The sequence below is a fragment of the Odontesthes bonariensis genome, chromosome 4 (genome assembly GCF_027942865.1).
Source record: "Odontesthes bonariensis isolate fOdoBon6 chromosome 4, fOdoBon6.hap1, whole genome shotgun sequence".
In the NCBI taxonomy this organism is placed as follows: domain Eukaryota; kingdom Metazoa; phylum Chordata; class Actinopteri; order Atheriniformes; family Atherinopsidae; genus Odontesthes; species Odontesthes bonariensis.
In genome coordinates, this window is record NC_134509.1 from 3,145,283 (window position 1) to 3,161,128 (window position 15,846).

The following is a 15,846-nucleotide window of genomic DNA, read 5'->3' on the forward strand; positions in this document are numbered from 1 at the left end:
CCTGTTCCACAGCAGACAGCAACAGACTTTTACAAAATAAAAGCCTGTGAGCAACAGACTTTTACAATAATAAAATAAATAATAAAACGGGTGGTCTGTGGCGTAGTGGTTTGAGCAGGTGCCCCATGTACAAGAGGCTATAGTCCTCGGTTCTAGTCCCGCATCGGACAGCCCTGTGCTGCGTGTTGTTCCCCCTCTCTCTGCCCCCTGCTTCCTGTCTCTCTGAACTTTCCATTAAAGGCACAAAAGCCCCCAAAATAAAATAAAAACAAACAAAAAAACTGCGTTAATGCTCGATTAAAATATTTATCGGCGTTAAATAATTAACGGGTTAATGCGATAATAACGAGTTAACTCGTCCAGCCCTAATATTTATGTGTGTATATATATATATATATATATATATAGTCAATTTGAATATAACATGAGATAGAAAAACAGTAAATGTTCTTTAGGGCCTGCAAATAGTCGACATTTATGCTGGGGGAATGATTTAATGTTGATCAAAATGTATATTCATTTACTGGTGATTAACTAAAGAGTTTAAACCGCTGATCACGCAAATTATATATATATATATATATATATTTGTGTGTGAACTGTAATTACTCGTCTGTTTACGTGGCAACACTGTGGGGACAACAAGAAGTACCCCGGAACAAAAATGATTATGTTTTAATCCGAAGAACTGGTTTGAGGTCATAGTAGGGGGGAGGTGTTAAACAGTGTTTATGTTTGGAGTTTGTCTCCAGAAACTGAGCCGTCTTCCTCAACTGTATGATAGAAACACAACTTTGTATGATTTAACTACTCAGAAGACTCTTCCAAGCCGGCGAAGCGTCAGAAACGGAGTCCAGGAGACGACATATCAGACATTGAGCACCTGCTGGCGGATCAGCCTATCAGTGAGTTCATCCACGTCTGCTGTGTTAAGTGTTGCATTTATTATTGTTTTTCACTTTATACCTCAAAACTCAACCCGTTCATTTCAGCTCCAAAGACGAAGCAGAAGCAAGACGTGGTTAAACGGCTTTTCAGCTCGTCGCAAACTCAAGAGGAGGAAGTCCCGTCGCAGCACGATGACATCACACCGCCGTCCTCTCCTGAGCAATACGAGCCTCCTCACACCTTCAGGTAGGAACTTCCACACAGTCCAAAGATCCAGAGAGGTTTTAGTTTGCTCAGCCTGGTGATGTGGCTCCCTGCAGTTCAGACATATCCAGAGGTGGGTAGTAACGAGTTACATTTACTTGAGTAAGTTTTTGAAAACATTATACTTGTAGGAGTAGTTTTAAATCTCTGTACTTTTACTTTTCCTTGAGTAGATGTGTGCAGCAGAAACTGTCCTCTTACTCCGCTACATTAGGCTACAATGAGCTGGTTACTTTTCTTCTTACCTCTTTGGTATTCTACGCCTCATTATTTTTATCCCCCCGCGTACGCCTCATTTTAATGTTTTATTCTGACAGAGAGAGAGACTTCCACCAAAGGCTCTACCACCTGACTGTGTTCCACCAATCAGACGCAGCCGTGCAGTCTGGTCACGTGACCGTACTCAATCTCAGCGGCGGGACGGGTTAGCTTTAGCATTAGCAGTCGTAGCAAACAAAGAAAGAAACAGATGAAAAATGTCAGAACCAACGGTGGGAAATGAAGACGCAGACGAGGCCTCATACTGAAAGCATGTTTACCTTACAAAGAGTGAGAAACAGCAGCTACATTATGTGTCTTCTGTGGCAACCAAAACAAACGCACATTTCAGCAGAAACTCAACATCTAACTTGAGGAAACATGTAGCGCTAAGTTTCCTAAACTCATTTTTCCCCATGGATAGGTGAATGTTTGTTTTTTAGGTTACATATGGGTTACATATGTTTTAAGCATTTCCTAAGTCTCTCTTAATTTTTAGTGAAGTTCTTGAATTTACCTGGATTATTTTAATTTTAGCTGTTTTGTAATTAATTAATTAATTTTAATTTATTTTATCAATTGGATGAACTCTAATTTGCCTAAAGATGATTATTTAGTATGTTTGTCTGTCTGATTGAATGCTTGTGTTAACAAATAAATCAGACGTTACTCAACAGTTACTCAACAGTAGTTTTTTCACCGAGCACTTTTTTACTCTTACTCAAGTAATTATTTAAATGACTATTTTTACTTTTACTTGACTCACATTATTCTGAAGTAACAGTACTTTTACTTGAGTACAATTTTTGGCTGCTCTACCCACCTCTGGACATATGTTAAGCAAAAACTACTGTCATTCACACATGGAGCTGCCATCCAATTATCTTTCCAAGGAAAATGAAAGAGTGTGTGTGGGGGGGGTGGCATTACTTTTTAGATCTGCTCCTGCTGTGTTGGACATCAGTGGCTTTGCTGCGATCCCTGAGTCACCCAGACGACCTCCCGCAGTGGCACCAACATCCCTGCGGGTGCTGAAGCGACCTCCTCTGGAGGGAGAATACATCAGTGTGACGGATTCATCAGGAAATCGAGTCTACCTCAGACAGAAAGAGGACGCAGTATCTAAGGTTAAAGTTTACAGCGGTTCATCAGTTTTGTTGAATGTATACATGCTTCTCCTAATCCCTGACTTGAGGAAAGAGGTCTGTGCAGTACTTCTACAAGTTATACACTGGAAAAAATCTAAATCTTACCAAGTATATTTGTCTCATTGAGTATCTCATTACACTTGATATCAGACACAACTGCCTAACAAGTACCATTTCAGCCAGATATAGGGACTTGTTTGAAGACAATACATCTGGAATATCTTGTTAAGTGAAAAAGTCTCATATGAAACAAGCTTTTTTTTTTTCATTTGAAGAGGTTTTTAAGCTAATTTCAAGATCACTTTTAACTCAAAAGTCCTAAATATCACATTTTATTTCAAGAAATCTGGACAAGCCGAATTTCACTAGTTCCATTGGCAGATTTTTTTTTGCTTATTTCAAGCAAAAACGTCTTTTATTTGTTGTTTTTTTTTTTTTTAACTTATTTTTGGAGGGGCATTTTTTCCAGTGTATCTCTGTGTTTCTTATTTTATTCTCATTTCTCTTCAGATAGAGGACCCCAGAATGGTGGCAAACTCCTATGGTGGACTGGGACTGTTGGTCGTGCCAATAGGAGTGCTGAGAGAACAAGAGGCAGACAGGGTGAGCGACTCCTGATCTGCTCTGTAACGCACTGTTAACTAAAACTTTATCAGTTCATATGAATAGAAACATGGAAACGATAGAAACGCACACCGATCGAATGCAAACTGGTTGAAATTAAGCTCGAGCTGGCTTGAGCCAGGATTGGGTGACAACAAAGAGGATGAAGCGCCGGAAGAGTTTATTGCCTTGTGAATTACACGGTCAAACCGGTTAAACTGTAAACCCTAACCCTTGTAAATAAATTTACAATATTTAGCATTTTATAGCATTCAAATAAACACAAATTTTAAACCATACATTTTAAAGCTCCGCAGTGAAACATATGATCATATCACAGCAAAAGTTGAGCTGGCTTTAACATTTTACTACATTATCAGCCACATATAATTTCCCTTTGAACGCATCATCCTCAATCTGTTTGGTGCACTAAACAAGTGCTAGCATTTCGCTAACTAGCCGCTAACGTACAGAACCCTTAGAAACAGCTAGTATATTTCAATAACTTGATGCTAATCTGCCAAACAACCCATGCAGAAAAATTTGTTTACAACGTTCAAAAAGAACTTACCACGTTGGGCAATGTATCAGAATGTAAGTCAAAGAACCACAGACCGTATAAAACAGATGTATGTCGCCACCGATGCATCACTGATTAGTTTGTTCCATTTTCGAGGCGTCAAGTTCAGTAATTTGCCCTTTTGCCATCTTAAAGGGACAGTTCGCCTCTTTTGACACGAAGCTGTGTAACATCCCATATCAGCAACATCATTTCTGAACATCTTCTTACCCCCTGCTGCGTCCTGTGAGCAGAGTTCCAGCCTCGTTTTGGTGTTGATGAAGGTAGTCCGGCTAGTTGGCTGGGGTTTAAAAAATAAAGAGTTTTGCTTCTCAAAACAATATGGTCTGACTTTTTCCTGGAGAACGATTTTGTGATGGTAATGTTTTACTCTTTTGAACGCATGTTGTTTTGTACGGAAGCCCAGAGCGGACGTGGTGCGTATAAACCTTTTTTTTGATGGTTTTCTCGAGATAACGAGTTAATTTACCGATGGTTTTCGAGGCCACTTTTTCTCCCCAGTCCGCCCCTGTTTATATGTGTTTATATGTGTTCGCAGTTTGTTCGTCTTGTAGAGATAACTTTCATATCAGCCGGCGTCCTTTAAGGAGACGGCCGGCTCGACTGCAGCTCAACAGGCGATTACACCTCAGTGATCCTGCTGATGTAGTCGACTTCATCAGGGGACCAGGCCGTCTCCATGGTTACCGTATGATGCACGAGAGGTGCCGTTATCGTTTTATCGATAACGGCATAAAGATCTCGTTATCTGGAGAAAACTAAATGCTCGTCACACCAGCGGGATTTGCTTTGTGCATTTTCACAAACGCTCCATGTTTGATTCATAGGCTACTTTATTCAGTTTCCAATGAAAGGGGGTAAAAATGGGTAAAAACCTTTGCCAGAAACACATATAAACACATGTAAACAGGGGCGGACTGGGGAGGAAAAGTGGCCTCGAAAACCATCGGTAAATTAACTCGTTATCTCGAGAAAACCATAAAGAAAAGTTTATACGTACCACGTCCGCTCTGGGCTTCTGTAGTAAATGATGTTGCTGATATGGGATGTCATACAGCTTCATGTCAAAGAGGCGAACTATCCCTTTAAACTTTTTAAAATTAAGAGGAAACTATGGCTGAAAAGTTCTTGACTGTCAGTTTTATTCTGAAATGCTTACCTTTCCTCCTCCGTTTTTTTTTTTTTTTTTTAAATCTTGTAGCGCCACCAGCAGGTTGTTGAGGAATCGCAGCGTCTCACTGAGCTGCTGGGCAGGTAACTCACGACCTCGCAAAGAGAAACAGGATTACACCCGTTATCTGCTATTTATTTTAAATTATTAATTTTTTTTTGTGGACGTCTGCCAACTTCCAGCAGTGTGAACGGCGTGTTTGCCGAGTCTGAAAACGAAGAAAACGAGGATCCTGAAGACGAGGAGGCCCGAACATCTCGACTGTGGGTGGACAGATTTTCTCCGCGCCATTACACCGAGCTTCTCAGCGACGATGTAGGTGACGTGTGGTCTTTCTGGATATGAATGGAAGCTTTAAAGGAGAATTCCGGCTATTTTACAAACATATCCCATCTGTTGGAGACCCAGGGAAGTTGGCCAAAGGGAAAACCGCGACAAATTTTCATGCCCGCTGAGCAAAGTTGTCCAATTGCGCTGATTTCCATGAAAGCGGGCTCTATCGGGCAAGCGTTTAACCTTTTCTGAGCCTCTTAACGTGTATCAAAATACTTTTTACCGAATTGGCCGTGGTGTCAGTAGCAATACAATTCAACCCAGCGGCTAACCATACCATTAGCTAGCACAGACATGATACATTTTGAGATTTCAAAAACAGCGCTCTTACCTCTCTCAGCTTCCGTGTTCCACAGGCGTGCGCACAAATTAATCGCCGAAGTCATACACTATAGTATAGTGTATATATATATATATGTGTGTGTGTATATATATATATATATATATATATATATACACACATATATATATATATATATACACACATATATATATATATATATAGTATTCCAAAATTGTCTTTTTGTCCACCAAAAACGACCCTCGGGAACCGAACTACACATTGCCATGTTTGTTATTGTTTCCTATCGAACAGCTGACTCGTTTCAACACCCATTTTCGCCGTGATGTCATGACGTGTCACATGACTGCTGGAAGGAGCGCACCTTCCCCCATTATTCATGTCCAAATGTATCATGTCTGTGCTAGCTAATGGTATAGTTAGCCTCTGGGTTGAATTGTATTGCTACTGACACCACGGCCAATTCGGTCAAAAGTATTTTGAGCCTCAGGAAAGGTTAAACGCTTGCCCGATAGAGCCCGCTTTCATGGAAATCAGCGCAATTGGACAACTTTGCGCAGCGGGCATGAAAATTTCTCGCGGTTTTCCCTTTGGCCAACTTCCCTGGGTCTCCAACAGATGGGATATGTTTGTAAAATGGCCGGAATTCTCCTTTAACTCTTGTGAACACCTGGTCCGCTTCTCTCTGTTTGACTGCAGTTCACCAACCGCTGTCTGCTCAAGTGGCTGAAGCTCTGGGACACGGTGGTGTTTGGGACGGAGAGGAAGGCCCGCCCTGTGCGGCCCGACAGACAGGCCTCTCATCAGAACTCGTTCAAACCCAATCAAGGACATCCGAATCAAAATCGCTTTAAGAGCAAAAGTGAGATGACTGAGGAGCTTCTGGATGCTGAACTGGACCAGCACAAACGACCCAGATTCAAGGTAGAACAGCGCAGATACCGTTCAGTGAACTTTAGGTGTTACAACATGTGATTTATTCTGTTTTTTTTTGTTTTTTTTTTGTCTCCAGGTGGCTTTGTTGTCTGGTCCTCCTGGTTTAGGGAAGACCACTCTGGCTCATGTCATAGCAAAGCATGCTGGGTACAATGTGGTGGAAATCAATGCCAGGTTACTAGATCCAAACACACCAATGATAATGTTGTCAAATATGAATTTAATTATAATAACAATTAAAGGAACACTAGAGTGAATTAAATTGGATTAAATGCATTATTTAATTAATATTATTATATTAATTATAATTATCATAATAATAATTATTAATAATACCTATTAGAATTATTAATAAAAAGTATTATATTATATATTTAAATAATTCAATATAATTAAATAATGATAATTATATAATATATTTCTATTAATATGTATTATTAATCATTATTATTATTATAATAGTTATAATTATGTAAAAATAATTGTTATAATTGTATAATATAATATTCATTATTATTATAATTATTGTAATGTAATAATAGTAATAATAATATTGTAGTAATTAAATAATGAATTAATTTAATCCAATTTAATTCACTCTGGTGTTCCTGTCCTCACCTCAACGCTTTCTTTGATGCTTCCGCAGTGATGATCGCAGCGCGGAGGTTTTCCAGAAACGCATTGACACGGCGACACAGATGAAATCGGTTTTGGGAGCCAACGAGCGGCCGAACTGCCTCATCATTGATGAGATTGATGGAGCGCCTTCGGTACGTTCAGGATATTGTTTTAAATCGCCGAAGAGCAGCCAAATGACAGCGACAGCAGCATTTACTCTACGCGGTTTTGTCCCCCCTCTGTGGTGCTCTGCAGGCTGCCATCAACGTACTGCTGTCGGTTCTGAACAGGAAAGATGGGCACGCCGGGGAGGCCAGCACGGAGACGACGACGGCGAAGAAGAAGAAGAAGAAGGAGCCCATCCTGCTCCGACCAATCATCTGCATCTGTAACGACCTGTAAGACAGACTTTGGCTGTGTTTGAAACCGCATACTTCTCCTACTACTCCTACTAACTTTTTCAAAGTCAAAGTTGCTTTATTGAGTTAGTATGCGAGTTAGAGTTAGCGAGAAGTTCCCAGATGCATACTAGGAGCAGGATGCATTGTGGGTAAACGCTCTGCATACTGTCTGATTGATGAGTAATGCAGTATGGAAGTATACAGTATGCAGTTTCAAACACAACCTTTGTGCCACCTTTTGAATATTAAGGCCCCGTTTACACGATAGGAAGACGCAGATATTTTCCTGCGGTTTGGCCTCTCATTTACACCAAAACCCCGTTTTTATCACAGAAAACGATTATTTCTAAAACCTCCGGCCAAAGTGGAGATTTCTGATAACGCCGGTTATGTGTTGCCGTGTCAACTGGGAGAAACGGCGTTTTAGGTTCTTAAACGTCACATTATGCGCCAGAAAATGCTTAACGTCATGCGAGTGCCTTATGTTTACAGTTTGTTTGGCTACTGATCAGGATTATCATGGATGATGTTAAAGTTCTACTAACTTTTACGTTTGTGGCCTTATTGCATTTGCCACCCAAACCTGCTCGCACAGTTCAAAATAGAGGAGCACCACTCTTCTGTGGCCGCTCCTGCGTCCTGTATCCACTGACTGTCTACATTTCCCTCTTATTGCCTTCAGTTTTGTTGTGATATTTGCTCGCGTTATCTCCTCCTTCACATGAGGAAAGTTCTCGATTCTGAGGATTTTTATTGGCTTGCATGGCTTTATTCCTTTCCCTACGCTGCCGCCAATAGGTTTGGCATAGTTATTATGGCGCTTGACGGCGTATATTTATGCGGGTTGATGTAAATGGCAAGTTTTTTGAAAACGATGTTGTGTGCACAATGTTATTATTGAAAACGGAGGGGGGGAAATATTTGTTTCTCTAAATACCCGGCTATGTGTAAATGTGGCCTAAATCTGACAGTTGTGTGTTCAGTGAATTGATTTGGCTGCGTTGCATTTTAAGATGTGTTTTCTTGTAGTTATGTTCCAGCTCTCAGACCTCTCAGGCAGCAGGCCTTCCTCCTGACGTTCCCACAAACTCAGCCTTCCCGCCTCACGCAGAGGCTGGCAGAGGTCAGCACGCACACCTTCGGGAACACACCGAACACATGTTTTCTTTCTTTTTTTAAACTGAGTTTTTGCTCTCAGATCTCACTGCAGCAGGGCCTGAAGGCAGACGCAGGCTCCCTGATGTCACTGTGTGAGAAAACCGACAACGACATTCGCTCCTGCATCAACACGCTACAGGTGTGTGGCAGCGCCGTGAAGGAAAGTTGTGCGAGCAGCGGGCGGCGGCGCACACTGTGAATAAATCGCGATGCTTTTCTCTTGGCTGTGCAGTTCCTCCACAGCCGTGGCTTCAAGCAGCTGAACATGAAGACGATTCAGTGCGTCTCCGTTGGGCAGAAGGACCAGAACAAAGGCTTGTTCCATTTGTGGCAGGAGGTGTTTCAGCTACCCCGGACAAAACGGTAAGTTTTTCCAGTCAGAAAATCATAGACGGGTTAAGAGATCCTCCAAATGAGCAAGAGAGTTTTGATGCTTTGGACAGAGAAAACGGCATCAGGACACACGAGACGACAATGTCTAGCAAATTTTGGTTTGCGACGTCATAATAACCCCAATGCGGAGGGGTTTTTGAAAATTTCTAGGGGGCACCACTGAGCCATTTTGCTCCGCCCACACACGATACCCTTTACATACGTACGAGGTCGTCAGGGTGGACGTGTGTGCCACGTTTCATGACCTTGCGATGATGATAAGGCTTTCAAATCACAAACGAAAAGTTTCTCCATTAATTCCCCCCCCCCCCCCCCCCCCATGTCTTAAGCGTAACCTGGCCAAGTTTGGAGCTGTTACCATTAAATACCTGTATGTAGGAGGAGTTCGATAAAATGCGAGGTGTGGGAAAAAAACAAGACGTTTCCAACCACCAGCAGGTGGCGCTATAGGTGGATGTCACAGTGATTATATGTACGCGTTCAGGCTGGGTACAGCATTCACCGTATGAAGTTTGAGACAGATTGGATAATGCATGTGGGAGTTATAAGCGACTTTTTTCGTTTTGGTGTTGATGAAGGTAGTCCGGCTAGTTGGCTGGGATTTAAAAAATAAAGCGTTTTGCTTCTCAGAACAATATGCGTTCAAAAGAGTAATACATTTGCATCACAAAATGGTTCTCCAGGAAAAAGTCAGACCTCACAATCGCTTGGCCCTATTTTCTCTCCCTTCGTATCACTGCCTGGTGTGCAGACCGAGCAGCAAACACCGTAACAAGCGCGGCTGTCGGCAGGCGGCAGCAGGCAGTGATACGAAGGGAGAGAAAATAGGCCCAAGCGATTGTGAGGTCTGACTTTTTCCTGGAGAACCATTTTGTGATGCAAATGTATTACTCTGTTGAACAAATATTGTTATGAGAAGCAAGACGCTTTATTTTTTAAACCCCAGCCAACTAGCCGGACTACCTTCATCAACACCAAAACGAGGCTGGAACTCTGCTCACAGGACGCAGCAGGGGGTAAGAAGATGTTCAGAAATGATGTTGCTGATATGGGATGTCATACAGCTTCATGTCAAAAAAGGCGAACTATCCCTTTAAATGCCACCTCGTGCTGTCTCCTCATTAACCGGTTGTTGATTGAACATCGATTCGTGTTTTCCAGGAAACGTATCGGCGAGGGCTTTGAAGAGGCCCCAGGTTCAGGCAGCGGGGCTCAAAGGTTCCAGCACATTCTGCACCTGGCTTACTCCAGTGGAGAGTACGAGAAGGTGTCTCAGGTGATGAACTCAACGTTTGATTCGGCCTTTGCACTCATCGCTCGGGCTTTGCTGCCATCAACAACCTTTTGCGTTGCGTCTCTTTTCCTCAGGGTCTGTATGAGAATTATTTGTCGGTGCGCGTGAGGGACCCCAACCTGCAGAGCGTGTGCCAGGCTCTGGATTGGCTGTCGTTCACAGACAGGCTGAACCAGGTGATTCTGCACGGGCAGAACTTCTCCCTGATGAGATATCTGCCCTTCCTGTCCGTCACGTTTCACTTCCTGTTCGCTCATGCGCACGTGCCCCGCCTCAGCTATCCCCACAGCAACCACGAGGTACCGCTCAGACGCCTACTTGAGATGTTTTTTTTTTGGCAGAAACGATTGAGATCTCATCGCTCGTGGGTTGTGTCCTCCCCAGGCCTCGTCTCGTCTCCTCGGCAGCAGGAATGCCTTGTCCACCATGTTGGCTGACATCCCAGCGGGCGTCAGAACCAGAATCAGCCAGCTGAGCCTGGCCCTCGATGTTCTCACTCTGCTTCTCGACATCATCTGCCCCAAACTGCGGCCGGTACGTTGAAGCATATTTTACAGCGGTTTGCACATGTGGGACCTCAGATCCCAGGTATTTATTTGTCCTCCACAGACCGGGATGGATATAATATTTCAGCAGGGTTCTACATAAGCACAGACTGCTGTCAGATCTCAAAAATGATGGTTGTGAAGTGAAAAGTCATCGCAGGACTCGTGTAACCACGTGTGCTCGGTAGCTTTGATATTTTCATGCTTTGAGGCCTTAGAAGTTACTGATGTTATTTTCAGTTCCCTTATTTGGCTCTTTTTTATTACACGTATGTTCAGGTGGAATGACGCCATTGGGGGGTCCGCCTGACTAATAAACACAAGTTAACTGAAAATCGGTGATGTGCTGGATACGGGTTAAAGGGATAGTTCGCCTCTTTTGACATGAAGCTGTATGACATCCCATATCAGCAACATCATTTATGAACATCTTCTTACCCCCTGCTGCGTCCTGTGAGCAGAGTTCCAGCCTCGTTTTGGTGTTGATGAAGGTAGTCCGGCTAGTTGGCTGGGGTTTAAAAAATAAAGCGTTTTGCTTCTCAGAACAATATGCGTTCAACAGAGTAATACATTTGCATCACAAAAACGGTTCTCCAGGAAAAAGTCAGACCTCACAATCGCTTGGCCCTATTTTTTCTCCCTTCGTATCACTGCCTGCTGTGCAGACCGAGCAGCAAACACAGTAACAGGCGCGGCTGTCTGCAGGCAGTGATACGAAGGGGGAGAAAATAGTGCGTTGTGGCCATTTATGTTTGTAAATCATAAGTTCTATCAATTTAGTTTTCTTTGGGCAGTTAGAATATACTTTAGTTAGTTTGGAATCAAAATCTGCAATTCATTTTTATATTTGAATATATTTGAGAGAAAATAGGGCCAAGCGATTGTGAGGTCTGACTTTTTCCTGGAGAACAATTTTGTGTTGCAAATGTATTACTCTTTTCTTAATGATACAAAGTGCTCTACAAAATAGAATGAGAGAAACTCATGTCGAATAAAAAGGCTGAATGTGACAGGCCTATAGAGGAGGTAGAAACAATGAGATGAATAAATTGAATGAATATATGTAGAAATTACAAGTAAAAAAAAAAAAAAGAAAACATCAGTTTGTTAAGACGGGGTTTTAAAAAAAAAAAAAGGATTTGGAAATGGCTATAACTGACCATAGTCCAGTTCAATATAGTGGGTGCTCTAATGGGATGAGTGTCATGGAAAATAATTATCAGGGTCACATCCTTCGACCTCAGTGGCATCTGCCACCTCACCGACTCCTGCAGGGAAGATCATTAAGTCTGTAAAGGTGAGTAATATTTAAAAGTTGGTAGGCGTGAGATGGACACGGGGGGGCCATGTGAAAATGTCTCTTGGATGTGGAGACTGCAGAAGGAGACCTGACGAACGCCTGATTTATCGACTGAAAAGCCTTTAACGTGAGCATCAAGGCAGAGGCTAGAATTAATCACTGTGGGTTTTAATGGCACAGTAGATAGGTAGAAGCAGCATGTATGCAGAAAAACTGACCAGAGGGGGGCTCAGTTGATCCGTCTCAGCTGTCGGCGCTGAGCAGGAGGTCATTAGTCACCTGAGCAGTGTTTTTATGTGCTATGAAGCACTCTGAAACCAGACTGGAAGCTGTTATTTGTAAATGATAGAAACTGTGCAGGTGGGTAACTTCCATAACGGTGGCCTAAAAGACATTTTTGAGTTGGAGAAAGAGGCTCCGATTTGGGTTTCTTTGGCAGCACGTTGACGGTGACACGCTTTCAAGCTGTCATGGAAAGAGCCAGAGATTTATGGAATATTTGTACAACAAGAGGGTCGACTCTGGAGAATTCTTTCTTAAGCAGCTTAAGAGGGAAGAGTGACTTTGACACGGTAATCTGTTGAAGCTGTGTGAAAGAGACTAAATCAACATGTGGGATGGAAAGTCTGGGTTTGGGTCCGATGTCCTCAACACATTTACAATGTGAGTTAGAGATATATTATACCTTTTGTAGCATGGCATAGTAAAGGGATCATGAGGTTTGGTGATCTATATGTAGATGGAACCTTTTCTAGCTTCAATGATTTGCGTCTCAAATATGGCCTCCAACAAAAGGACCTATTTCGCTACTTTCAAACCCGTCACTTTGCTAAGAGCCATAGCCCACAGTTTCCTAACCTTCCCAGTGAGTCACTTGCAGATTTAATTTTTGGAAGTTCCCTTTTGGCTGAAGGGTTTTACAGCACTTTCTTACACAAGGATCATGTCAATGGACAATGCCAAGATGGACAGGATCAAATGTGGCTGGGAGAAGGAACTTGGAACTGAAATCTCAGAAAAGCTTTGGACTGCAGTTTTGAATAGAGTGAATACTAGCACCTCCTGTGCAAGACTGGGACTGTGCTCGAAACCGCATACTTTTCCTACTTCTCCCACTACCCCTACAAACTTTTTGAGTCAGTAAGCGAGTTTGAGTAATGGCGCTTTTCCACTAGCTCGCTTCGGCTCGGCTCGGCGCGCTATTGCGTGTTTCCACTAGCACGCCGTACCTGCAACCGGTACGATTTTCCGTATCACCTCAGCCCTGGTTCCAAGCGGGCCGAAGCGTTACTAAAATGTGACGTCAGCCGACTGCCTTCCACTGATTGGGCGTGAGTGTCGTCATAACGCGGATAATAAAAGCTAGCGTTAGCAACCGTTAGCTTTCCTCCAAACGTCGTCTTTTTGAAGCTCGTAACAAAACTCTCAGGTACTTTTCAATACTGTTTTGTCTGGCGGCCAGGAGTCTTCTCTGGCTCTATTCTCTTGCCTTCTGTGTGACAAAAAGCCACAGGGTGAGCAGCAACACGCGCAGCCGTGTTACGACCACCCCGCCCACGTCCAGGAGGCCCGAAGTATGATGGAAACACAACCAAACCGAGCCGTGGCGAGCCGTGCCGAGCTAGTGGAAAAGCGCCATTAGCGAGAAGTTCCCGGATGCATACTAGATTCTCCGAAATGTTGGGTATGCATCATGAGGTTACCACTCATACTCAAACTACCCAAGATGCAACGTAACGTGACATCGCCGATCGTCATTTCCTGTCAAAACGGCAGTTTCAAGCTAGCTACAACGACGGTAGGTTCACTTCCTGTTTTCAAAACAAAAGCACCAATTGTATGGTAATGGCTTTCCCTATGATAAAAGGCAACGGGTATTTTATTTTGTGAAAATAACCGGAAGTGCGTTGCTCACTGCGGCTAGCTTTAGTAGCGCCGAATTCGTGGGAACAAAGTTGTAAACAGCCGGTATTTTGTCAGGTTTTCAACACGTTGGGGATCTAAACGACTACTTTCTCACCTGAGAATGTTTCAAATGTTGCTAAAGTTTACAGAGTTTAGAGTTTAAGAGAAATCAGCTTCAGGCCGGCTGATTTCGGCTCAGGCAGGAGCCAAATGCATTGTGGGTAAACGCTCTGCATACTGTCTGATTGATGAGTCTGCAGTATGTAGTATGTAGTAGGCGGTTTTGAACACAGTCCGGGTCTGATTCAGTTTAAGGTGGTACATCACCTGCATTGGAGTTGAGCGAAAATATCCTCCTTTTATCCAAATATCGATAGCAGTTGTATCAGATGTCATGCTGGTGTGGCAGATCTGACACATATGTTTTGGTCTTGCCATAAGCTATCTGGGTACTGGTCGGCCATATTTGACGTACTGTCTAATGTCCTTGGAGTTGCTTTACAACCTTGTGCAATGATTGCATTATTCGGTGTACCAAATGAGGACATAAGCTCGACGAAGAAGCAAGTCAACATCACAGCATTTGTTTCTTTTCTTACGCGAAGACTAATATTACTTAATTGGAAATCAAATATCCCCCCCACTGCAGCACAATGGCTAAAAGATGGTATGTTATTTTTATGTTTGGAGAAGATTAAATTTGCAATAAGAGGCTCAGACAAATTTCAGTCAGTCTGGGAACCTCTTCTGTCATACTTTAGTAATCTTCAAGAACTTCCAACACACTGATAGACTAAGCTGGAAGATGTCAGTAGTCTTTAGAGTCTTGTGGCTTGAGCCCGCACTACAGCACACTCTGTAGGCATGCTATCCCTCATTGAAATCCTATTCATTTATTTGTGTTTTAATTTTATTCAGGTGTATCTATTCATAGTTACCTGTTACTAAAACCTTCTTATTTTTCTTATTATTATTTTGGTCCAGTCAGGGTGGGTGGGTGGTGTTCTGTGTGTTTAAAAAGAAAAAAGAAGAAGATAAATCTTATGCAACCTTACCGATAAGTCATTGTCACTACTCTTGTTTCTTTTTCTCAATAAAAAGATTTAAAATATATATATATTATAATATAATAACAGGAGCCAATGAATATCAAATGATGAAGGAAAACTTTCTGCAGCTAAACAGTTCAAAAACTGAAGCAATTCTCGTTGGCACCCCACATCAGACCCGGTCATCCTCCATTACCAGTATCACCTTCGCCGGCCACAACATCCACCTTTCCTCATCAGTCACCAACCTCGGAGTAATAATGGACCCTCACTTGACCTACGACCTCCACATCAAACAGCTTTGCAAAAACTCTTTTTACCACCTTAGAAACATTGTAAAACTCCGCCCATCACTCTCTCTCCCAGATGCAGAAAAACTTGTCCACGCCTTTGTCTCCACCAGGCTGGACTACTGTAACGCCCTTCTCATCGGGGTCCCAAATAAAAACATTCAGAAGCTCCAATACATCCAAAACTGTGCTGCCCGGATCCTCACAAGGACAAGAAAATTCGAGCACATCACACCAGTCCTCAAATCCCTCCACTGGCTTCCTGTTTCCCTCAGGATCACATACAAGATTTCGTTACTGACCCACCAGTGCCTCCATGGTACTGCCCCAACCTACCTGAAGGAGCTACTCACCCCTCTACCCTCTCCACGACACCTCCGCTCCGGTCAGGCAAACCTCCTCCAGATCCCA

At 42.9% G+C, this 15,846-nt stretch overlaps 1 protein-coding gene across 1 annotated transcript in view; it reads left to right on the plus strand.

Annotated features, from left to right (window-relative positions):
* The window catches only part of chtf18 (CTF18, chromosome transmission fidelity factor 18 homolog (S. cerevisiae)), a 28,709-nt gene that overhangs the window by 2,123 nt on the left and 10,740 nt on the right, over positions 1-15,846 (plus strand). The window contains exons 2-17 of the mRNA XM_075462498.1: positions 816-905; positions 993-1,134; positions 2,348-2,537; positions 3,069-3,161; positions 4,943-4,995; positions 5,095-5,227; positions 6,246-6,470; positions 6,559-6,656; positions 7,129-7,252; positions 7,356-7,498; positions 8,531-8,624; positions 8,700-8,798; positions 8,892-9,022; positions 10,214-10,328; positions 10,421-10,645; positions 10,731-10,880. Coding sequence (XP_075318613.1) covers positions 816-905; positions 993-1,134; positions 2,348-2,537; positions 3,069-3,161; positions 4,943-4,995; positions 5,095-5,227; positions 6,246-6,470; positions 6,559-6,656; positions 7,129-7,252; positions 7,356-7,498; positions 8,531-8,624; positions 8,700-8,798; positions 8,892-9,022; positions 10,214-10,328; positions 10,421-10,645; positions 10,731-10,880 — 2,105 coding nt within the window. The remainder of the gene's footprint in view (positions 1-815; positions 906-992; positions 1,135-2,347; positions 2,538-3,068; positions 3,162-4,942; positions 4,996-5,094; positions 5,228-6,245; positions 6,471-6,558; positions 6,657-7,128; positions 7,253-7,355; positions 7,499-8,530; positions 8,625-8,699; positions 8,799-8,891; positions 9,023-10,213; positions 10,329-10,420; positions 10,646-10,730; positions 10,881-15,846) is intronic.